The 25,372-nt window shown below is 35.6% G+C and overlaps 1 protein-coding gene across 1 annotated transcript; it reads left to right on the top strand.

The window, feature by feature from the left end:
• The first annotated feature begins 217 nt into the window (after positions 1-217).
• LOC141448890 (clavesin-2-like) lies at positions 218-23,738 on the top strand. Its single transcript, XM_074117720.1, has 8 exons — positions 218-460; positions 14,700-14,794; positions 15,855-16,013; positions 16,284-16,443; positions 20,483-20,738; positions 21,781-21,894; positions 22,903-23,011; positions 23,441-23,738. Exons 3-8 carry the CDS (start codon positions 15,866-15,868, stop codon positions 23,596-23,598), a joined length of 945 nt encoding a protein of 314 aa, XP_073973821.1. The 5' UTR covers positions 218-460; positions 14,700-14,794; positions 15,855-15,865; the 3' UTR covers positions 23,599-23,738.
• Positions 23,739-25,372: the final 1,634 nt, after the last annotated feature.

Genomic DNA, 25,372 nt, shown 5'->3' with positions numbered 1-25,372 from the left:
AGATTAGTCAACATTCACTTTCGTACAGAATCAATTTTCAAGATAATTCAATCTAGAGAGCAGCAAAAATCAGTTTCATTATGAGGTAAGTTCCCTCAGAATTAAGAGGTTAGTTCTCTTGTTTTCAAATCTACTCACCTTTTCAGTTCCTGTAATTCTTGTAGGCCTTGGAACTTTTTTCGCCTATCTAACTCCATTTACAATGTGGCACAAGGAGTTTGGTACTGTTACTTGAAGTGGTCAGATCGGCTCTGTGTTATTGAAGCTTCTAAGTGGTTTATACTATGATTTTCAATCTGGTTTTTTGTGTGTTCAAACATTTCAGTGCTCTGAACATTGTGTGGAATTTTCAAGACTTTTCATTGAGCGGTTTTGAAAATATCAGTGGATGAAGAGTTGAATATTTTAGTTTAAATTTTTGCCGTTAATGTTTCGGTGGCAGTAGAGTACAATAGTCAAGGTGAGTGGTGGATTATTGTTATAAACTTTGAAAGATTTTTTTTTTTTTTTTTTTTTGGCGCATCAACAGCTGAGGTTATTAGCGCCCGGAGCTTTTTCCAGTGCACTGCCGGCCTCCGGACAGTGTTCTCTCGTTACAGACAACACTGTCCATCACCGGACAGTGAGCTGTAAGAAGCTCCTAGGAAGAGAAAATCTAAGGGTCAGCTGCTGGATTCGAACCCGGGACCTCCGCGTGGGAGTCCAGTATGCTAACCTCATAGCTAATCCCTTCCCTTTTGAAAGATTATTAACAAAAAGTAAAACAAAAACATAAACTGGACTCTTTTGTGTAGCTGAGCTATTTACGTAAATATTATTGTAACAGTTTATTCACTTGTAATTCACAACATTTAATCTACAAATTTTCTTTGACAGTGGATAAATACTTTTTTGAATATCCTTTTGTGAGTATCACTACACTATTTTGCTACGGCAAATTAATTACAAGTTGTCTATGTCAAACAATTCTACTCCGATTTCAAATAATAGTGTATTTACTTTGAAGAGATCTAGAAGTTCCCCAGAGGGTTTGGATAGAGATAGCAAAAAAGTTTCTTCTGATTTATTCATCATGGCTGACTCCAATCGACCTTCTTTAACTGGAACCCTATCGCAACCCCTCTCACCCAATCCTATTTTGACTCAATTGGATTCAAAATCAATTGATTCTCTATCAATTTTAATTGAGTCTAAAATTGCAACCTCATTGCCAACTTTGTTAGATTCTAAATTTTCCTCGTTAGCGGCAGGTTTTAAATAGGACCTTCAGATTATTACGGCCACTGTTGCTTCTTTAAAAGAGGAAAATATTCAACTGAAAAAGGAAGTGAATTCACTTAAAACTGTAAATTTGAGAAATGAGAGACAAGTTGAAAAATTGGAGATAAAATCTCGTGATAATAATCTAATTTTTAGAGGCATTGCTAGAACTGCCGATAAAAGTTGTACACAGCTGGCTGGTGATTTTTGTCGCGAAGTATTAAAAGTCGATATTAACGATAATATACACGCCTTTCCTCTTGGACCTGCAACTATTACTAACAACCCTTTGCTGGTATCCTTTATTCGCCAACAGGATAAACTTGCGGTGCTTAGTTCAACAAAAGTATTAAAAAATTCTGGTTTTGTCGTGCACTGCGACCTGCCTGAAACAATTAGGAGGAAAAGAGTTAAACTTCTTTTATTACGCAAACAGATTATGAGGCTGAATTCGCATGTTAAATGTAGTCTGAGATCGGACTCTCTGATTGTTGAAGGTCAGAGATTTCAATGGTGCAACCATGTAGGTGTTATAGCTTCTGATGAAAACGCACTCCAGAAATTGAATGCTTTAGTGGGTCATGACCTCACTGAGTTTGTGGCAGCCCTACTTAATGACAACTTGCCTAAAGATTATTTCTACAGGACTTCGACTCAGCCTAGTGCCAACTCAGCTCATCGGTTCGCCCAGTCTGGTGGTCAGCGTCACTCCTGAGATTAAGAAGTCTGTCAGAGTACCTTTTCACAAGAATCTTAATTTAACAAAAAAGAGCCCTTTATTTAAATTTATTTCTTTTGTTTCTCTTAATGTAGCTGGCTTAAAAAGTAAGTTAAATGATCATATGTTTTTAGCTTTTCTTAATAAATATGATATATTCATTCTTGAATTGCCTTTTGAGCGAAAATCAAACCGAATTTAGACGGGGTTATTCTGTTAATGACAATCTGTTCACTTTAACTAATTTAATAAATATTAAGCAACTTCATCGTGGGCAAAAACTGTACTGTCTATTCGTTGATTATAAAGCAGCCTTCGATGTTGTGAATCATAATATGTTAATACTTGAACTTTTCAACCTCGGTATTTCATCCAAATTTATTAACATTTTAAAGAATCTTTACTCTCATCAAGCTTGGCGGTACGAGGGAGAGATGATGTTTCTGATTATTTCCTTGTAGGTAGTGGTGTACGACAAGGTTGTCTTTTGAGTCCTCTCCTCTTCTCTTTGTTTATTGACGACCTTCCTTCCGCGTTCGAAGGTGGTGTTTTCGTTGGGAACTGGAAGATCAACTCCCTTTTATATGCTGATGATTTGGTGATTATCGCTGATAACCCAACTAGTCTGCGTTACGTTCAGTAACGTGTTACGCTGCTCAGGTTTGGGGCTATCAGCGGTTTGAGATATTGGAAAGATATCAGAGATATTTCCTTAAAAAATTGTTCGCACTTCCTTCAACAGCACCGGCTTTTATTTTAAACATAGAAACTGAACTATTTCAGTTCAATTATTCAGGATCTATATCCAGTTTACATTTACACTCTGCGTCTGCATTTTAAATTTTGTTTCAAAATCTTGTCAGCAAATGATAACCGCCTCTCGAAAATTGTTGCTGATGAAATAGTAAATAAAAACCTGCTCTGGTTCAGAGATTGGTCCAATAGTACTCACTCAGGTTTGATTTTTCGTGTGATAACTTGTCAGGGTGGGAGGCTAATTTTTTTGAACTGTTGCGTAGGATGAAAGAGGATAGTCTGGAGGAGGGCGCGCTGTGAACTCCGAGGGTTTTATCCTTTATAGGACACTGCTTGAGACTAAAGAAAGGCTTGGTATCTTTAAAGTTGGCTCTACCACTCAGTTGGGCCTGTCAAGTCTGAGGTGGTGGTTTAAAATTAGAAGTGAAATGCTTTATTTAAACTGTGTGCCATGGATTGACAGAGCTGCCCAAAAAGAGAAATGTTCATTGTGCAATTTGAATAGCAGGGAGGACTTTTACCACTTCCTCTGCGAGTGCCCAATCCTTTTGGAATTTAGACTGAGAAGTCTCGGTGTGAAATTCTTAGGTGTTCAATATGTCATTGATGCTTTGGGGGATCAGCATATTTGCAGTAATTTGATTAGCTTTGTCAGGCAGGCTTGGAGCTATAGATATAGTCTCATTAAAGAGTTCAATTATTAATTATTGATTTTGATATTATTTTTTAAGTTATAATTTAATTGTTTTAAAAAGTTTACTTTATAATTTTCAATCACAGTGTATTATTTTATTTTATTGTTGTATTATTTTTTTTATTTGTGCCATTAAGTTTATTTTCATATAATTTATCAAGTTTCTTTTCTTTTTATCTTGTAACCAAACTCTGGCAGACGGCGTTAACCATGCCTTTTGTACACTGTTTATGATTTAATGTATTATATTTTTCTTAAATAAATGTATATTATTATTATTATTATTATTATTATTACAATGTGGCACAATGACCACTAACTAATTACGTTTCTCCTATAAAGACGTATGACTCAAAACTAACTTCATTGTGTCGAGCTACCGCCGCTTTAGATAAACTTCCTGGACTTCCGTCTACTTTCTAAACTTCATCTTTATTCTCCAGTAAACCGTCTTTTTTTCCGGTATTAATTGTCAAATTCATAACAGAAATAATTATTTAAAGAGCAGAAATTAAACAGAAAGTAGTCTAGTGAAAATATTTTGCTAATGGAGGTTACGCACCTTGTTCATTTCAGAACAAAAAAGTATGTGACAAAGAGAGAAAAAGTAGAAATCTACATATATGAACTGAAAGCCAATTCGGAATTTTTACCTTGTATTTCACTTTTCGTTTCCCAAAAGAAGCCAACCCTTTATGTTTATTCTGCTCCTGGCTATAAAATTAGATGACAGAGACGGAAAAAGTGGAAATCTTGACAAACTAGAAGCCAATTCGGTATTTTTCCCTTGTATTTCACTTTTCGTTTCCCAAAAGAAGCCAACCCTTTATGTTTATTCTGCTCCTGGCTATAAAATTAGATGACAGAGACGGAAAAAGTGGAAATCTTGACAAACTAGAAGCCAATTCGGTATTTTTCCCTTGTATTTCACTTTTCGTTTCCCAAAAGAAGCCAACCCTTTATGTTTATTCTGCTCCTGGCTATAAAATTAGATGACAGAGACGGAAAAAGTGGAAATCTTGACAAACTAGAAGCCAATTCGGTATTTTTCCCTTGTATTTCACTTTTCGTTTCCCAAAAGAAGCCAACCCTTTATGTTTATTCTGCTCCTGGCTATAAAATTAGATGACAGAGACGGAAAAAGTGGAAATCTTGACAAACTAGAAGCCAATTCGGTATTTTTCCCTTGTATTTCACTTTTCGTTTCCCAAAAGAAGCCAACCCTTTATGTTTATTCTGCTCCTGGCTATAAAATTAGATGACAGAGACGGAAAAAGTGGAAATCTTGACAAACTAGAAGCCAATTCGGAATTTTTACCTTGTATTTCACTTTTCGTTTCCCAAAAGAAGCCAACCCTTTATGTTTATTCTGCTCCTGGCTATAAAATTAGATGACAGAGACGGAAAAAGTGGAAATCTTGACAAACTAGAAGCCAATTCGGTATTTTTACCTTGTATTTCACTTTTCGTTTCCCAAAAGAAGCCAACCCTTTATGTTTATTCTGCTCCTGGCTATAAAATTAGATGACAGAGACGGAAAAAGTGGAAATCTGGACAAACTAGAAGCCAATTCGGTATTTTTCCCTTGTATTTCACTTTTCGTTTCCCAAAAGAAGCCAACCCTTTATGTTTATTCTGCTCCTGGCTATAAAATTAGATGACAGAGACGGAAAAAGTGGAAATCTTGACAAACTAGAAGCCAATTCGGTATTTTTCCCTTGTATTTCACTTTTCGTTTCCCAAAAGAAGCCAACCCTTTATGTTTATTCTGCTCCTGGCTATAAAATTAGATGACAGAGACGGAAAAAGTGGAAATCTTGACAAACTAGAAGCCAATTCGGTATTTTTCCCTTGTATTTCACTTTTCGTTTCCCAAAAGAAGCCAACCCTTTATGTTTATTCTGCTCCTGGCTATAAAATTAGATGACAGAGACGGAAAAAGTGGAAATCTTGACAAACTAGAAGCCAATTCGGAATTTTTACCTTGTATTTCACTTTTCGTTTCCCAAAAGAAGCCAACCCTTTATGTTTATTCTGCTCCTGGCTATAAAATTAGATGACAGAGACGGAAAAAGTGGAAATCTTGTCAAACTAGAAGCCAATTCGGTATTTTTACCTTGTATTTCACTTTTCGTTTCCCAAAAGAAGCCAACCCTTTATGTTTATTCTGCTCCTGGCTATAAAATTAGATGACAGAGACGGAAAAAGTGGAAATCTTGACAAACTAGAAGCCAATTCGGTATTTTTCCCTTGTATTTTACTTTTCGTTTCCCAAAAGAAGCCAACCCTTTATGTTTATTCTACTCCTGGCTATAAAAGTAGATGACAGAGACGGAAAAAGTGGAAATGTAGACAAACTGAAAGCCAATTCGGTATTTTTCCCTTGTATTTTACTTTTCGTTTCCCAAAAGAAGCCAACCCTTTATGTTTATTCTACTCCTGGCTATAAAAGTAGATGACAGAGACGGAAAAAGTGGAAATCTTGACAAACTAGAAGCCAATTCGGTATTTTTCCCTTGTATTTTACTTTTCGTTTCCCAAAAGAAGCCAACCCTTTATGTTTATTCTACTCCTGGCTATAAAGGTAGATGACAGAGACGGAAAAAGTGGAAATCTTGACAAACTAGAAGCCAATTCGGTATTTTTCCCTTGTATTTTACTTTTCGTTTCCCAAAAGAAGCCAACCCTTTATGTTCATTCTACTCCTGGCTATAAAAGTAGATGACAGAGACGGAAAAAGTGGAAATCTTGACAAACTAGAAGCCAATTCGGTATTTTTCCCTTGTATTTTACTTTTCGTTTCCCAAAAGAAGCCAACCCTTTATGTTTATTCTACTCCTGGCTATAAAGGTAGATGACAGAGACGGAAAAAGTGGAAATCTTGACAAACTAGAAGCCAATTCGGTATTTTTCCCTTGTATTTTACTTTTCGTTTCCCAAAAGAAGGCAACCCTTTATGTTCATTCTGCTCCTGGCTATAAAATTAGATGACAGAGACGGAAAAAGTGGAAATCTTGACAAACTAGAAGCCAATTCGGTATTTTTCCCTTGTATTTCACTTTTCGTTTCCCAAAAGAAGCCAACCCTTTATGTTTATTCTGCTCCTGGCTATAAAATTAGATGACAGAGACGGAAAAAGTGGAAATCTTGACAAACTAGAAGCCAATTCGGTAGTTTTCCCTTGTATTTTACTTTTCGTTTCCCAAAAGAAGCCAACCCTTTATGTTTATTCTGCTCCTGGCTATAAAATTAGATGACAGAGACGGAAAAAGTGGAAATCTTGACAAACTAGAAGCCAATTCGGTATTTTTCCCTTGTATTTCACTTTTCGTTTCCCAAAAGAAGCCAACCCTTTATGTTTATTCTGCTCCTGGCTATAAAATTAGATGACAGAGACGGAAAAAGTGGAAATCTTGACAAACTAGAAGCCAATTCGGTATTTTTCCCTTGTATTTCACTTTTCGTTTCCCAAAAGAAGCCAACCCTTTATGTTTATTCTGCTCCTGGCTATAAAATTAGATGACAGAGACGGAAAAAGTGGAAATCTTGACAAACTAGAAGCCAATTCGGTATTTTTCCCTTGTATTTCACTTTTCGTTTCCCAAAAGAAGCCAACCCTTTATGTTTATTCTGCTCCTGGCTATAAAATTAGATGACAGAGACGGAAAAAGTGGAAATCTTGACAAACTAGAAGCCAATTCGGTATTTTTCCCTTGTATTTCACTTTTCGTTTCCCAAAAGAAGCCAACCCTTTATGTTTATTCTGCTCCTGGCTATAAAATTAGATGACAGAGACGGAAAAAGTGGAAATCTTGACAAACTAGAAGCCAATTCGGAATTTTTACCTTGTATTTCACTTTTCGTTTCCCAAAAGAAGCCAACCCTTTATGTTTATTCTGCTCCTGGCTATAAAATTAGATGACAGAGACGGAAAAAGTGGAAATCTTGACAAACTAGAAGCCAATTCGGTATTTTTACCTTGTATTTCACTTTTCGTTTCCCAAAAGAAGCCAACCCTTTATGTTTATTCTGCTCCTGGCTATAAAATTAGATGACAGAGACGGAAAAAGTGGAAATCTGGACAAACTAGAAGCCAATTCGGTATTTTTCCCTTGTATTTCACTTTTCGTTTCCCAAAAGAAGCCAACCCTTTATGTTTATTCTGCTCCTGGCTATAAAATTAGATGACAGAGACGGAAAAAGTGGAAATCTTGACAAACTAGAAGCCAATTCGGTATTTTTCCCTTGTATTTCACTTTTCGTTTCCCAAAAGAAGCCAACCCTTTATGTTTATTCTGCTCCTGGCTATAAAATTAGATGACAGAGACGGAAAAAGTGGAAATCTTGACAAACTAGAAGCCAATTCGGTATTTTTCCCTTGTATTTCACTTTTCGTTTCCCAAAAGAAGCCAACCCTTTATGTTTATTCTGCTCCTGGCTATAAAATTAGATGACAGAGACGGAAAAAGTGGAAATCTTGACAAACTAGAAGCCAATTCGGAATTTTTACCTTGTATTTCACTTTTCGTTTCCCAAAAGAAGCCAACCCTTTATGTTTATTCTGCTCCTGGCTATAAAATTAGATGACAGAGACGGAAAAAGTGGAAATCTTGTCAAACTAGAAGCCAATTCGGTATTTTTACCTTGTATTTCACTTTTCGTTTCCCAAAAGAAGCCAACCCTTTATGTTTATTCTGCTCCTGGCTATAAAATTAGATGACAGAGACGGAAAAAGTGGAAATCTTGACAAACTAGAAGCCAATTCGGTATTTTTCCCTTGTATTTTACTTTTCGTTTCCCAAAAGAAGCCAACCCTTTATGTTTATTCTACTCCTGGCTATAAAAGTAGATGACAGAGACGGAAAAAGTGGAAATGTAGACAAACTGAAAGCCAATTCGGTATTTTTCCCTTGTATTTTACTTTTCGTTTCCCAAAAGAAGCCAACCCTTTATGTTTATTCTACTCCTGGCTATAAAAGTAGATGACAGAGACGGAAAAAGTGGAAATCTTGACAAACTAGAAGCCAATTCGGTATTTTTCCCTTGTATTTTACTTTTCGTTTCCCAAAAGAAGCCAACCCTTTATGTTTATTCTACTCCTGGCTATAAAGGTAGATGACAGAGACGGAAAAAGTGGAAATCTTGACAAACTAGAAGCCAATTCGGTATTTTTCCCTTGTATTTTACTTTTCGTTTCCCAAAAGAAGCCAACCCTTTATGTTCATTCTACTCCTGGCTATAAAAGTAGATGACAGAGACGGAAAAAGTGGAAATCTTGACAAACTAGAAGCCAATTCGGTATTTTTCCCTTGTATTTTACTTTTCGTTTCCCAAAAGAAGCCAACCCTTTATGTTTATTCTACTCCTGGCTATAAAGGTAGATGACAGAGACGGAAAAAGTGGAAATCTTGACAAACTAGAAGCCAATTCGGTATTTTTCCCTTGTATTTTACTTTTCGTTTCCCAAAAGAAGCCAACCCTTTATGTTCATTCTACTCCTGGCTATAAAAGTAGATGACAGAGACGGAAAAAGTGGAAATCTTGACAAACTAGAAGCCAATTCGGTATTTTTCCCTTGTATTTTACTTTTCGTTTCCCAAAAGAAGCCAACCCTTTATGTTTATTCTACTCCTGGCTATAAAGGTAGATGACAGAGACGGAAAAAGTGGAAATCTTGACAAACTAGAAGCCAATTCGGTATTTTTCCCTTGTATTTTACTTTTCGTTTCCCAAAAGAAGGCAACCCTTTATGTTCATTCTGCTCCTGGCTATAAAATTAGATGACAGAGACGGAAAAAGTGGAAATCTTGACAAACTGGAAGCCAATTCGGTATTTTTCCCTTGTATTTCACTTTTCGTTTCCCAAAAGAAGCCAACCCTTTATGTTTATTCTGCTCCTGGCTATAAAATTAGATGACAGAGACGGAAAAAGTGGAAATCTTGACAAACTAGAAGCCAATTCGGTATTTTTACCTTGTATTTCACTTTTCGTTTCCCAAAAGAAGCCAACCCTTTATGTTTATTCTGCTCCTGGCTATAAAATTAGATGACAGAGACGGAAAAAGTGGAAATCTGGACAAACTAGAAGCCAATTTGGTATTTTTCCCTTGTATTTCACTTTTCGTTTCCCAAAAGAAGCCAACCCTTTATGTTTATTCTGCTCCTGGCTATAAAATTAGATGACAGAGACGGAAAAAGTGGAAATCTTGCCAAACTAGAAGCCAATTCGGTATTTTTCCCTTGTATTTCACTTTTCGTTTCCCAAAAGAAGCCAACCCTTTATGTTTATTCTGCTCCTGGCTATAAAATTAGATGACAGAGACGGAAAAAGTGGAAATCTTGACAAACTAGAAGCCAATTCGGTATTTTTCCCTTGTATTTCACTTTTCGTTTCCCAAAAGAAGCCAACCCTTTATGTTTATTCTGCTCCTGGCTATAAAATTAGATGACAGAGACGGAAAAAGTGGAAATCTTGACAAACTAGAAGCCAATTCGGAATTTTTACCTTGTATTTCACTTTTCGTTTCCCAAAAGAAGCCAACCCTTTATGTTTATTCTGCTCCTGGCTATAAAATTAGATGACAGAGACGGAAAAAGTGGAAATCTTGACAAACTAGAAGCCAATTCGGTATTTTTACCTTGTATTTCACTTTTCGTTTCCCAAAAGAAGCCAACCCTTTATGTTTATTCTGCTCCTGGCTATAAAATTAGATGACAGAGACGGAAAAAGTGGAAATCTTGACAAACTAGAAGCCAATTCGGTATTTTTCCCTTGTATTTTACTTTTCGTTTCCCAAAAGAAGCCAACCCTTTATGTTTATTCTACTCCTGGCTATAAAAGTAGATGACAGAGACGGAAAAAGTGGAAATGTAGACAAACTGAAAGCCAATTCGGTATTTTTCCCTTGTATTTTACTTTTCGTTTCCCAAAAGAAGCCAACCCTTTATGTTTATTCTACTCCTGGCTATAAAGGTAGATGACAGAGACGGAAAAAGTGGAAATCTTGACAAACTAGAAGCCAATTCGGTATTTTTCCCTTGTATTTTACTTTTCGTTTCCCAAAAGAAGCCAACCCTTTATGTTTATTCTACTCCTGGCTATAAAGGTAGATGACAGAGACGGAAAAAGTGGAAATCTTGACAAACTAGAAGCCAATTCGGTATTTTTCCCTTGTATTTTACTTTTCGTTTCCCAAAAGAAGCCAACCCTTTATGTTCATTCTACTCCTGGCTATAAAAGTAGATGACAGAGACGGAAAAAGTGGAAATCTTGACAAACTAGAAGCCAATTCGGTATTTTTCCCTTGTATTTTACTTTTCGTTTCCCAAAAGAAGCCAACCCTTTATGTTTATTCTACTCCTGGCTATAAAGGTAGATGACAGAGACGGAAAAAGTGGAAATCTTGACAAACTAGAAGCCAATTCGGTATTTTTCCCTTGTATTTTACTTTTCGTTTCCCAAAAGAAGGCAACCCTTTATGTTCATTCTGCTCCTGGCTATAAAATTAGATGACAGAGACGGAAAAAGTGGAAATCTTGACAAACTAGAAGCCAATTCGGTATTTTTCCCTTGTATTTCACTTTTCGTTTCCCAAAAGAAGCCAACCCTTTATGTTTATTCTGCTCCTGGCTATAAAATTAGATGACAGAGACGGAAAAAGTGGAAATCTTGACAAACTAGAAGCCAATTCGGTAGTTTTCCCTTGTATTTTACTTTTCGTTTCCCAAAAGAAGCCAACCCTTTATGTTTATTCTACTCCTGGCTATAAAAGTAGATGACAGAGACGGAAAAAGTGGAAATGTAGACAAACTGAAAGCCAATTCGGTATTTTTCCCTTGTATTTCACTTTTCGTTTCCCAAAAGAAGCCAACCCTTTATGTTTATTCTACTCCTGGCTATAAAAGTAGATGACAGAGACGGAAAAAGTGGAAATCTTGACAAACTAGAAGCCAATTCGGTATTTTTCCCTTGTATTTTACTTTTCGTTTCCCAAAAGAAGCCAACCCTTTATGTTTATTCTACTCCTGGCTATAAAGGTAGATGACAGAGACGGAAAAAGTGGAAATCTTGACAAACTAGAAGCCAATTCGGTATTTTTCCCTTGTATTTTACTTTTCGTTTCCCAAAAGAAGCCAACCCTTTATGTTCATTCTACTCCTGGCTATAAAAGTAGATGACAGAGACGGAAAAAGTGGAAATCTTGACAAACTAGAAGCCAATTCGGTATTTTTCCCTTGTATTTTACTTTTCGTTTCCCAAAAGAAGCCAACCCTTTATGTTCATTCTACTCCTGGCTATAAAAGTAGATGACAGAGACGGAAAAAGTGGAAATCTTGACAAACTAGAAGCCAATTCGGTATTTTTCCCTTGTATTTTACTTTTCGTTTCCCAAAAGAAGCCAACCCTTTATGTTTATTCTACTCCTGGCTATAAAGGTAGATGACAGAGACGGAAAAAGTGGAAATCTTGACAAACTAGAAGCCAATTCGGTATTTTTCCCTTGTATTTTACTTTTCGTTTCCCAAAAGAAGCCAACCCTTTATGTTTATTCTACTCCTGGCTATAAAGGTAGATGACAGAGACGGAAAAAGTGGAAATCTTGACAAACTAGAAGCCAATTCGGTATTTTTCCCTTGTATTTTACTTTTCGTTTCCCAAAAGAAGCCAACCCTTTATGTTCATTCTACTCCTGGCTATAAAAGTAGATGACAGAGACGGAAAAAGTGGAAATCTTGACAAACTAGAAGCCAATTCGGTATTTTTCCCTTGTATTTTACTTTTCGTTTCCCAAAAGAAGCCAACCCTTTATGTTTATTCTACTCCTGGCTATAAAGGTAGATGACAGAGACGGAAAAAGTGGAAATCTTGACAAACTAGAAGCCAATTCGGTATTTTTCCCTTGTATTTTACTTTTCGTTTCCCAAAAGAAGGCAACCCTTTATGTTCATTCTGCTCCTGGCTATAAAATTAGATGACAGAGACGGAAAAAGTGGAAATCTTGACAAACTAGAAGCCAATTCGGTATTTTTCCCTTGTATTTCACTTTTCGTTTCCCAAAAGAAGCCAACCCTTTATGTTTATTCTGCTCCTGGCTATAAAATTAGATGACAGAGACGGAAAAAGTGGAAATCTTGACAAACTAGAAGCCAATTCGGTAGTTTTCCCTTGTATTTTACTTTTCGTTTCCCAAAAGAAGCCAACCCTTTATGTTTATTCTACTCCTGGCTATAAAAGTAGATGACAGAGACGGAAAAAGTGGAAATGTAGACAAACTGAAAGCCAATTCGGTATTTTTCCCTTGTATTTCACTTTTCGTTTCCCAAAAGAAGCCAACCCTTTATGTTTATTCTACTCCTGGCTATAAAAGTAGATGACAGAGACGGAAAAAGTGGAAATCTTGACAAACTAGAAGCCAATTCGGTATTTTTCCCTTGTATTTTACTTTTCGTTTCCCAAAAGAAGCCAACCCTTTATGTTTATTCTACTCCTGGCTATAAAGGTAGATGACAGAGACGGAAAAAGTGGAAATCTTGACAAACTAGAAGCCAATTCGGTATTTTTCCCTTGTATTTTACTTTTCGTTTCCCAAAAGAAGCCAACCCTTTATGTTCATTCTACTCCTGGCTATAAAAGTAGATGACAGAGACGGAAAAAGTGGAAATCTTGACAAACTAGAAGCCAATTCGGTATTTTTCCCTTGTATTTTACTTTTCGTTTCCCAAAAGAAGCCAACCCTTTATGTTTATTCTACTCCTGGCTATAAAGGTAGATGACAGAGACGGAAAAAGTGGAAATCTTGACAAACTAGAAGCCAATTCGGTATTTTTCCCTTGTATTTTACTTTTCGTTTCCCAAAAGAAGCCAACCCTTTATGTTCATTCTACTCCTGGCTATAAAAGTAGATGACAGAGACGGAAAAAGTGGAAATCTTGACAAACTAGAAGCCAATTCGGTATTTTTCCCTTGTATTTTACTTTTCGTTTCCCAAAAGAAGCCAACCCTTTATGTTTATTCTACTCCTGGCTATAAAGGTAGATGACAGAGACGGAAAAAGTGGAAATCTTGACAAACTAGAAGCCAATTCGGTATTTTTCCCTTGTATTTTACTTTTCGTTTCCCAAAAGAAGGCAACCCTTTATGTTCATTCTGCTCCTGGCTATAAAATTAGATGACAGAGACGGAAAAAGTGGAAATCTTGACAAACTAGAAGCCAATTCGGTATTTTTCCCTTGTATTTCACTTTTCGTTTCCCAAAAGAAGCCAACCCTTTATGTTTATTCTGCTCCTGGCTATAAAATTAGATGACAGAGACGGAAAAAGTGGAAATCTTGACAAACTAGAAGCCAATTCGGTAGTTTTCCCTTGTATTTTACTTTTCGTTTTCCAAAAGAAGCCAACCCTTAATGTTCATTCTACCCCTGGCTATAAAAGTAGATGACAGAGACGGAAAAAGTGGAAATCTAGATCAACTGAAAGCCAATTCGGTAGTTTTCCCTTGTATTTTACTTTTCGTTTTCCAAAAGAAGCCAACCCTTTATGTTTTTTCTACACCTGGCTATAAAAGTAGATGACAGAGACGGAAAAAGTGGAAATCTTGACAAACTAGAAGCCAATTCGGCATTTTTCCCTTGTATTTTACTTTTCGTTTCCTAAATAATGGCAACCGTTTATGTCTATTTTAATCCTGGTCATAAAAGTAGATGATAGAGTGGAAAAAGTGGAAAAATTGATTAACTGGATGCCAATTCTTTGTTTTCTTTTCTTTTTCCAATTCTGAAGACAGTTCAAGCTGTAAGAAAAATTTGCTATTTTCCTCACCATGGTTTTCTTATAAGTCACAAGGTAGAGGAGGTCAAAAATAATTTTAGTTAAATATATTGTCCAGATCGCTCCTTTTTAAGACTTCAGGTGATTTCTAATAAGGTAATGACTTTTGATTCAGATTGTATGTCCATCTGCAAGTACAATATATGGTTACACATTAAATTAAAACAGTGTCCTAGAACGTCGGTTGAACCTTATATAACTATGGTACTTCTTAACTTTGCGGATCGTGCCTCTAAAATATTCGGCCACAGCTGTCGAAAAGTTCCTATGTACTTTTCTACATATATTTTTCATCATATTATAGTCTGCCATAGTAGGTAAGTGTAATGGGAGTATTAAAACTTATTGCTGTTGTTTCTATGTATAATTATAGAATCGACCTTGCAAGTTTTTTTTTATATTATTCTTTTTTTTTTTTAATAATTTTTACGTGCAGTAGTGAGGGGAGTTCTGTCTTCAGAATTACTGTTCTATAATCTTAGTACATTGCCAGGTGAAATCTGGGCATTCTTAGAGGTCTCGTACTTCGTCTACTACCGTAAGTCATCTTTTAATCAGAAAAAATTAAAATTTGTAATATTTTAAAAATAAATATATTGTTTATTCAAAGCAGCACCAGTTCTATTTTTTGTGCGTTTTTTCACTATGTTTAACCTTGTTTGGAGTGCACTCGAAAGCACAATTTTTGCTCGCGTTTTTCTGATTCCAAGAGTAATCTAATATTTCTTGATCAAGCATACAATTTATTCTAACATATCTAGTGTTGGTAAATTGCAGGTACACACAATTACACTAACATTGATGGAACTAGAAAGGAGTCGCTTAATTGATAGTTCTCTACCTCCAAATATTTTTATTGATTTTCTTAAACATTTTATGCTCATTGCATACTCGAAGAAATTATCATACTCCATTTTAAGAAAGTATAAGAGGGTAGTTAGGGGATAGGTTTCTCCTAAAGTTTGGTTTTAGAAAATTCTATGTATTTTTACCACTATAATATTTATTAACGTGGAATAGTTGTTAAACTGAAGCTTTTATAAATTACTCTGGAGACAGAAAGTGACCGGTCATGTTGTCCACCATCAGAATCCTTTTTGACACAAATATTCTGGAAGTAGTGGTAGTTTTAAAAGTCTACACATAAATAAACCTTTTATTCTGAGAAAAGTAGTTAGAAAAAAAATGTTGATTCAAATTTATAACCGCTCCTAAATTAAAAAAAAAAATTATCAAGATATCAAGGCTAACAGAACGATCGATCTATTTTTATTATTTTGTCCGCCCTATTTTATTATTATTTTGAATTACTTTCTAAATGAATTTCTTTAATTTCACAAATTAATTCATAAAAGCAGCCTGTCACATTTTAATGTAAAACTTCACTTAGAAAATTTAAAGTAAGTTTAAAGAATTCCTTTGCAAATGGGAACAGAAAATTATTAAATAGTGGAATCAGATTGAATTGAAAAATACCTCTTTTTCATTCAGAAATAAACACAAGTTTAAAGTGCTCATGGCTATCACCATTTTATTTATAAGCATATTTGTACCTGTAATTCTACTTTTGCTTCAATCATGTGATCTTTGATTACTAGGAAAAAGAGCAATGATATTGATGGAAGCTTTGACTCCAGAGCAGGAGGACTTTATCCTAAGTGATGTAGTATATTCAAGGAAACAACTAGAAGCAGATCTTATACAGCTGAAAGACTGGTTGGCTGAACAGCATCATCTACCTTCCTCCAGACTGAAAGGTAAGCCATAAAATGAGGCTGTTATTAATTATTTAAGGTAGCCCAGGTATTTTCCACACATTTTTGGGAGGAATCAATTGATTGGAAAAATGCTGGACCAATTTCATTGAACTAAGAGGGGCTATATAAAAAAAGGCCTTTTTGTACCAAATTTTATTTTAATTTATTGCCCATATATAAAAAGAGATTGATTAGGTTTTTTAAGTTCACTTCCCTCGCTTTTTTTCCCCCAAAATTAACTAATACAAAAAACTTTCTATTTATCTTCAGAAAAGGATTGTTTTCTAAAAACTTACCTAATAGGATGTAAGGGAAGTATGGAGAAAGCAAAGAGGAAATTGGATGCCTACTACACCTATAGAAGTTGCAGTGATATTTTCCTAGACAGAGATCCACTTCTTGCAGAATACAAAAGGGTGAATGAATATATGTAAGTACCGAATATTTGTAAGTTCCAACAATGTATTCACAAAACAAAATACATTTACTATTCATTTTATTTTTTACGTATTTAATCAATTTTTCGTACAGTAGTATTTTTTTTTTTCTAAGTATCTAACATTGTTAAATTTAGGGTGCCACGGTAGCCGAGCGGTTAGATGCGAGACCTGCGAAGCTAATATGTATTGTGGTATTGGGTTCGATTCCCGATCTTAGGCCTTGGATTTTATTTTATGGTTAATAAAAGAAATTTATAGTAAAGTATGTTTGCTAGGCGCCTCCGTTCACAACACCTAATTGGTAGTTGGACGTTAAGCCCCGCCTGAAAAAATAGGCGATTACTTTACTTTTACTTTTTACATTGTTAAATTTATATATTTCACCCTCAATATAAAGTAGAAAACAGTAAGAACCTATCCGACTATTTTATTTATTTTTGTTTCCCACTTCAAGTGATTTAATAAACAGTTTGGATTGATAAGATGGTTAAAGAAAAATCGTTTCTAGATAGCACTTCTCGTTGCCAGATTTTGTCCATATCTAACTAACCAGAAAGTAAAAATTCAAAAGTGAAGTTTATGTAGAACATTCATTTTTTCTGTTTTCAATTCTTTTGTTTTTTGAAGTCAGTTTCTTACTAGAAATATCAATTTCATAAAAATCTTGCTGCAAACACCATTACTTTTTATTTTTATTAATGCAATTGTCTTTAAACTTAGATTATTTTACCAATGAGTTGGTGGAAAAAAATCTAGCACCAATTTTTCATATGTTCATTTAATTCAAAGGAACAGCTGCATTCTCTTTCATTTCTTTTTTCTCCATGACTTCCACAAGATACTATTTCCTCTGACGAAATTTATAAATGCTTTGTAGCTCATCTAGATTCATTATAGCTATTTATAAAGTTAGGCGAATCTATTCTCTCATGTGGAATAGATTCCTGAACATGGTATTTTTTTCCAACAACAACAACTACAATCACCAAATATATGTATACGTATGTGAAAATAATTAAAAAAACAAAAAATAATGTTATTAAAACCACATTACATTTGATTTTAATATTTATAATTTTAAAAGCTTATTTTCATAAAAAAAATACCAACAATTATTCTGGTTAAAACGCTTGAAATTAATACAAGATTACATACATTACTTTTATTACATAACTAGCATTACTTATCATTCGTAACTGTACAATATATTCTTTTCTTATCGACCTCGAAATATATTCTTACGTTTTATCCTTGTCTTGAGGCTAACTTTTATTTTTATTTATTTTCTAACAATTAAAACAAGATCTGTGGAACGAATAATGTTACTTACAACAGGAAGACAGTAATTTTCATAGCGATCTTATAGTATATTTCTATAACTCACTCAAACCATAATCGTTATCTTCTCGGACGAATAGAGCGGCCCAACATGCTATCAAATCCTAAAAAGTAAAAGGCCAGTGCTAAACTGATGCAAAATTACTGGCCGAAGTAAGGTTTTTCTCGTCTGGATTATAAGTTAAACAAGAACGCATTTCTCTTGAAATAATACATCTCCTGACCAAGAGATAGTTCACATGGAACTTACAAAATGGCTTGACTTTGCAGCTATCAAGAAGTAAGAAATGCAGCAAAGACTGGCGGAAATGGGACGCTCTCAGTGAACTTTACCAAGGTAGAATATGCATCGCACGGATTTAGAGGACAAAAACAGAATATTCAGTAAAATATAACTTACCTGTTTAGCCTTAGCAGGCTGTATTTATTATAATAGAGCATCAAATTAATTCTAAAATAAACATGTAAAAATGGAGACTCTTCTACTTAAGATTAAGATTAAGATAGTAGATGGGACGGGACCTATGCCCCAAGGCACCGCAGCCACAGAAGACTTATTGTGCCAGTCCCTTCTTAGTTCTAGTAGGCGAACCCTCCCCTCCTAAAGAGGTCAAGGACTTTCCCTACTAGTTCTTTTTGCGCTACTATCTCCTTCGGCCTCAACGTTCCAAAGGTTTCATAGCGCAAACGTTCGATTGCAACGCAATCGAACAACAGGTGAGAGGCCGTTTCCTTCTCTTCCTGACATAATCTGCACAACGGCTCCGAGCTGATAAGCCCCACCTTGCGCAGATGCTTCTTGAACCTACCGTGCCCCGTGAATAGGCCTGTAATCAGAGTAATCTGATTTCTGCCCAAACACAGGGTCTCTTTGGATCTTTGCTTACACAGCCAAGGCATCAAGGTCTTGCTGTGTTTAACCCCAGGACACAGTTCTTTTCGTGCTCCCTCCAGATCCAATCTCTGAGAGCCGCGCGAACCGAACCCCTGGTGATCCCCAGGACAGGCTCTGGACCGATGAAAGGAGTGTTAGCCCCATTCCTGGCCAGATAATCAGCTTTTTCATTCCCTTCAATACCCACATGACCCGGCACCCATTCCAACCGAACTTTGTTGTGCCGCGCCAGTAGTTCTAGGGCCTTCCTGCATTCCCAGACCAGGGAAGAGGTGATTCTGAAGGATACGAGAGCCTTCAGTGCAGCCTGGCTGTCCGAAAAGATGCGAATCTCCCTATTTCTAGGTTCCATCCGCAGGTTTTCCTCAGCGCATATTTTAATAGCAAAAACCTCGGCCTGGAAGACTCTTCTACTTAGAGAGATAATTGCTATCTGTAACATCCAATAAACTAGACCAGTTGTAGAAATAAGGTCAATCCAATTAGAAGGTAGAAGTGCAAGTAATAAATGACCTATTTATTGTGAACAAACGGTAAATCCAAAATCTAGACCAATGCCGGATTGAAGAGATATAGTCACAGGCGCCACATATTAGCCAAAGCTAATAAGCATTTGTGGCACTGGGTTTGATTTCTGGTCTAGGCCTTGGATTTTATTTAATGTTTAATATGAGAACTTTACAGTAGTAAATCAAGTTTGCTATTCGCCTCCATCCACGATACCTAATTGGTAGTTGGATGTTAAACAGAGTCACTTCACTTCAAATTATTTCAATTTGATTTTATTTTTTATCAAGGTCAATTGGGGGGGGGGGGGGTTTGTTATAGTTTCCCAGAATTCTTATATTGTTATAGGATAATTGGAAAAAAAGCACTATTACCAAGGTCATAATGGCAAAAATTAATAAGGTAATTAATTATTATTTAATAAGGTAATTAATTGAATATTTGCAACAGAAAGAAAGAAGAAGGCTCTAAATTGTTCTATTGTTATCTTTTTATTTAATTAATTTAATGTAGAGAAGGATTGAAGCAATCTTTTTTAATTCAAAGAACCACTTGCAAAGTTTTTCAAATGTTAGCGGCCCGCACCACAATCCTACTTGTCTTTAGAACGAATAATTGGTTACTCTGAAATAAAGCAGTACGAAGTCGAAGTCGATAACGATCATCACACTCCATATATAATATACGTAGATGATTAATTATTTCTAGACAACTATAATTAAAAAAAATGTTTTTCATGGAAATGTAGCCTAGAAAAATTAACATTTATTTTACCATAAATATCTTGATAATGATTAAAGTTTAACACTCTTCATCTAATGTGATTAATTGTTTTCATAGTGCCAAAAATAATTGATTCCAATAGAAGTGTCAAACTGCTAAGGTTGATTACCATTCGTTCAAGGAAGCCCAACGTTAATTGGGATAGGGTTTCTCTTTAACCCTACCACAGGCCATATTGTCCAAGCCAAAAGTACTCTTTTGAAAACTTCTCTCAGTTAAAGCGTGCACTCTTATATATTTGTATTAGGCGGCATTGATCTTTATGACTACTTTTGTGGCGAACAGTTGGATCAATGGTCCAAATCTCCTTGCCCTCACTAATTTAAATAAAAAATATCAGCGTTCTTCGTCGATTATTGAGTGCACCTTATTCTTGTGTAACTAGTGTAAATTTATTTAGATGGCTGTACAACCACTGTAGGATGGTAAAATTTGTGTTGGTTTACAATCAAAATACTTCGTTTATACTTTAGCACACTAACTTCTATTTTATTTCCACTGGACAGAAACTCCTGTATACTACCGAAATTGTCCAAATCGAAGGACCTAGTAATAGTGAATATGACGTTAAATGAAGATACGAACAACTACCATTACTTGTACAACATGAGAAGATTGATACAGATTATAGAATTGAAAATGAGAATGCCAGATGTAGTCACCGGCAGTATTTTCTATTTGGTCGATACGAAGCACTTTACGCCCAGCCACGTGCTCATGTTTACGCCTACCATTGTCCGAGATATGTTACATTTGGCTCAGGTAAATAGATGCTTAATTTATATCTAGAGCGAAATTCATACAATCCTTAGACTTCATTAAAAAGTTTTAATATAAAGCATATCTAGAGCAAATTATTCTTTAACTAACACATGACATTTAAGGATTTTTTTTTAAGTATTTGTTTTTATTTAAGAAATGGTGCTGTGCGTCTAAGTTAGATACAAAAGTGGATGCTCCCTTTCTTAGTATTCTATATATTGTTAGTATTCTATCTATACCGAACCTTCCAGCCCTACCAAAAGCCCTTAAGGAATCTTGATTATACAGTGCCTCAAGGCAAAACCTGTTACCGACCGCAATCTATTTTTATTAATTTTGTGCTATAGATTTGCTGCCTACTCTGCTTTGAATCACTTCATGGAGAGAACGAAGCTTTCTCTACAGAAGAATTCAGCCCCATAAAAAGTATCTGCACCAGATTGCAATATGTTCTAGATATCTCATATGTCCATAATAACTCAGGAAAAGTTTTAATACTTCATTGCAGTAACCCAGGCGCAACAGCCGTTTGGTTTGACGGTTTGACAGCTATATTAATTTATTGTTTTATGTCGAACCTCCATCACCTTTTAGGTCTTTTTTTTTTAGTAACGCAAGGTCACTTAAAGGATATTGTTAACTCTAATCCCGGTTTGTAAAAGCCGATTTTCTTCACTTTTTCTTTTAAGAAAACACTGCGCCTAGGGCATCAAACCTTGAACTAGCATCAAAAGCCTGTGTATTCTGGACATGTATTCCTAATATCTTTCTAACGAAATTCGAGAGAAATAAGTAGTACTTTGACAATCCATTCCCAAACATATTTTCTATAAGGATTTCTAGGACTGGTTAACGTATAATTTATTTCATGTCAGATTTGAGAAATTGACCTTTCACCCTAAATACATTTGCGGTGCCTGCGAAGGGATGGAGGTATTTCACTAGAAATACTTGAAATTCCGATTGTAATTTCACTATAATATTATATTCTCAAATTATCTCTAAGATTAATTAATTTATCTTCTGTTTTTTCCCTTTCTAGAAAGTTTTGCCATTTCGGATGAAAGGATTAATTTTCGTAAACGCACCAACTTTTATGGAAATCGCTTTAAACAGACTTGTTAAACCATTTTTGACAAATAAAATGAAAGATAGGGTAAACACTTTTCTATTTTATTTATTATTATTAATTTTCTATTTTCAAGAAATTTGTCCCTTAATATGAGGGCAAAAATCCTTGTTTTCTGCTCAAGATAATAATCAAGTAATACTTGATTGTTGATTGATTGTAATACTGATTACTTGATAATAAACAAGTACTCAGAATCTCGAGAAAGTTTTGGAGTAAGTATTTTGAATTAACAACTGTATACCCTTAGGAAGAACTGGATAATGAACTTCTTCAGAGATCTTCAGAGGACTTTAGATATTCTTGATTGCAATGCCAACTAACTAACTAACAATAGGAACAATACTCAATACTAGCATACTCAATATTTAGGGTCTACAGAGGTACTTGGTGTGCAACTTTGTGGGTTTAGCGAAATCGCGCTAACATTCTCTGAAATAAGGGCAGCCTTACCTTTTAAAGTCTCGCTGGATTAATATAACTTAATATGAAGTGGATTAATAACAGCGTCATAAACTTTCTCTTTGAGGTGATTACAACTATAGTAAAGCTTTCCTGAAAGCCAACTCAGCAATAACAGTGTTTGTATCTGTTGATAAGACTTCAATACTCTACGACCATTTCTCTGTTGAAGAAAATATACACTAGGAGAAAATATGAAAGCACATCATAAAACCAAACCTACTGTCAACTACTAGACTCGTGCGATGCAAAAGTCCTCTTAAACTGCGGTGACCAATCAGTAGGTCTACGATCATTCGATTGGCCGCCCGGGCTTGGAATAGTTAAAATGAAACTGCCTGGGTTTTCCTCATTCGCTCCGCTCCATGGTCCGCCTCCAGCTCCACACACACAGCCTTGTTCCGTTGTAATCTGGAGTTTCATCAGCCGCGTTGCTAAGACTGGCAAATTCGGAGTGGAGAGTAGGTTCTAAATCTACCTCTAAAGACCACAGAGGGTACAGTCCTTCTTGTACGTATTCTATACAATATTTTATTCTATTATTAATATTCCACAATTCATTTGTATGTTTAGTTTCAGATATTTTCTGGCGGGCATGAAGAATTTTACAAGTTCGTTGATAGAAGCATACTTCCCAAGGAGCTCGGAGGTGAAGATCCAGCTAAACTCCAAGATCTCACAAGTATGACTACTTCCTTTCTAAACATTCATATTCTATTTCCTTATTTTCTTTCATTGTTTATTCTTAGACAAGGTATCGTACCAATTTTATCAACAAACATAATGAATTTATTTTTAAAACATCTCAAATAAAAGTTTTAAATTTATAAGTTTGCAAATAGTTAGAGATGTTTAATGTAAAAAACAAAAACTATGATTAGAAATCGATTTTGCAAAGTGGTACTTACAATCAACCTTTATTTCTTCAAATCTGCCAAGTTTAAGGCGGAAACTATCTTAAAATCTGCCTGATTGCCATACTTTTCTCCATTGAGGGGCGGTAGAAAGTAAAAACATAATAGTTATTTATTTTTATTTTATTTTTTAAAATCATCTTTTGTATAATTTATAATTTTGTGATTTACAACACTATTATCTGTTTGATTTATAGAAGCATGGGAGGAAAAAGAAGTGAGCGAACGAGATTGGTTTCTCAATGAACTGTCAGAACGAAATGACGAATCTAAAAGAATCAACCAAGATTACAGCATGAGCTCAGATTCAATGTTTGGTGTACATGGTACTTTAAAACAACTTGTGTTAGATTGACTGTTTCTATGGATGATATTTTTAAAAAATTAAAATTAAGTGGGTATTACATGCAATTTATTTATATTTATCTTTCATGTTAATGTATTTCGATTGTTGTTACTAAAGTTTTCACAAATAAAATTTTTTTCACTAGTAAATCATTCATCTTAAAAACCGAAATGTTTTAATTTAATTTTTTTATTTATGGTTTTAAAAAACAAATAAATTTCAACATAAAATGAAAGAGGACTTTGTGGAAGAGGATTGTATAGTAATGGTGTTGCCTTCAATCACGGTAGATTAGATTGCGGATGGACAATGTTCCTTGGCACCGCATTGAAAAAAACGCTTATTGGCAAACATTTTTTTCCCCCAAGTACACATAAGAGTGGAAATCCAAGCAGCAGAGGTACGTACTAGCGCCGAGTGAAGGTAAGGTAGCAAAGAATAAGAAATTACATTGACAAAGAGCATCGCTGGGTCCCAAGCCAACCGAGATACGAGGGTCGTTTGAAAAGTCCGTGCAAAGTCAGAGAGGTAGCACCACTGGCGCGTATCGAGGTTATGTTTAGTTAGTAGCATCTCTTGGAAGAACACACACCAAGTTTCAGCCAGATCGGTCTATTTCTTGGTGTTTGACATTCGTTTGAATCGAGGAAGTCGAGTGATTTTCAAAAAATGGACGAAAAAGAATTTCGTGTGTTGATTAAACACTACTTTATGAAAGGCAAAACGCCTCAGGAGACAAAGAGAAGCTTGATAAACATTATGGTGACTCTGCACCTTCGATTAGAACAGTTTATAAGTGGTTTCAAAATTTTCGGAGTGGCCATATGGGCACAAGTGACGCTGAACGTTCTGGACGCCCTGTTGAGGTTACTACTCCAGAAATCATTGATAAAATCCATGATATGGTGATGGATGACAGAAGAGTGAAGGTGCGTGAGATTGCTAGTGCTGTGGGCATCTCGAATGAACGGGTACATAATATTTTGCATCAACATTTGGACATGACAAAGCTATCCGCAAGATGGGTGCCGCGATTGCTCACGCTTGACCAAAAACGAAATCGTGTGAAGTGTTGCAAGGACGGTTTGCAGCTGTTCCAGAAGAATCCGCAGGACTTTAAGCGTCGTTTCGTCAGTGTGGATGAAACATGGACACATCACTACACTCCTGAGACCAAAGAACAATCTAAAGAATGGGTTACCAAGGGGGAATCTGCGCCAAAAAAGGCGAAGACCGTTCCTTCGGCCGGAAAGATTATGGCGACTGTCTTTTGGGATTCGCAAGGAATAATCCTCATCGACTATCTGGAAAAGGGTAAAACTATTACAGGTGCATATTATTCATCGTTATTGGACCGTTTGAAAACCGAGCTGCAAGAAAAACGCCCACGATTGGCCCACAAAAAAGTCCTTTTCCATCACGACAACGCACCAGCTCACACCTCAGCAGTTGTGGTCGCAAAATTAATGGAAATAGGGTTCCAACTCGTTTCACATCCCCCCTATTCTCCAGACTTGGCTCTCTCGGACTACTATTTGTTCCCCAATATGAAGAAATGGCTGGCGGGAAAAAGATTTTATTCAAACGAGGAGGTGATTGCAGAAACGAATGGCTATTTTTCAGACTTGGACAAATCCTATTATTCGGAAGGGATCAACAAACTAGAGCAGCGTTGGACGAAGTGTATAAGCCTAAAAGGAGACTATGTTGAAAAATAAAAAAGGTTTACCCCAAAAAATTAAGTAGTTTTTATTTTTGCACGGACTTTTCAAACGACCCTCGT

This window comes from Rhodnius prolixus, unplaced genomic scaffold, assembly GCF_049639745.1.
Source record: "Rhodnius prolixus isolate KJV_2025 unplaced genomic scaffold, Rpr scaffold_2, whole genome shotgun sequence".
Lineage (NCBI taxonomy): Eukaryota > Metazoa > Arthropoda > Insecta > Hemiptera > Reduviidae > Rhodnius > Rhodnius prolixus.
The sequence above is the reverse complement of the archived record's forward strand: the minus strand, read 5'-3'. Positions and strand labels throughout refer to the sequence as shown.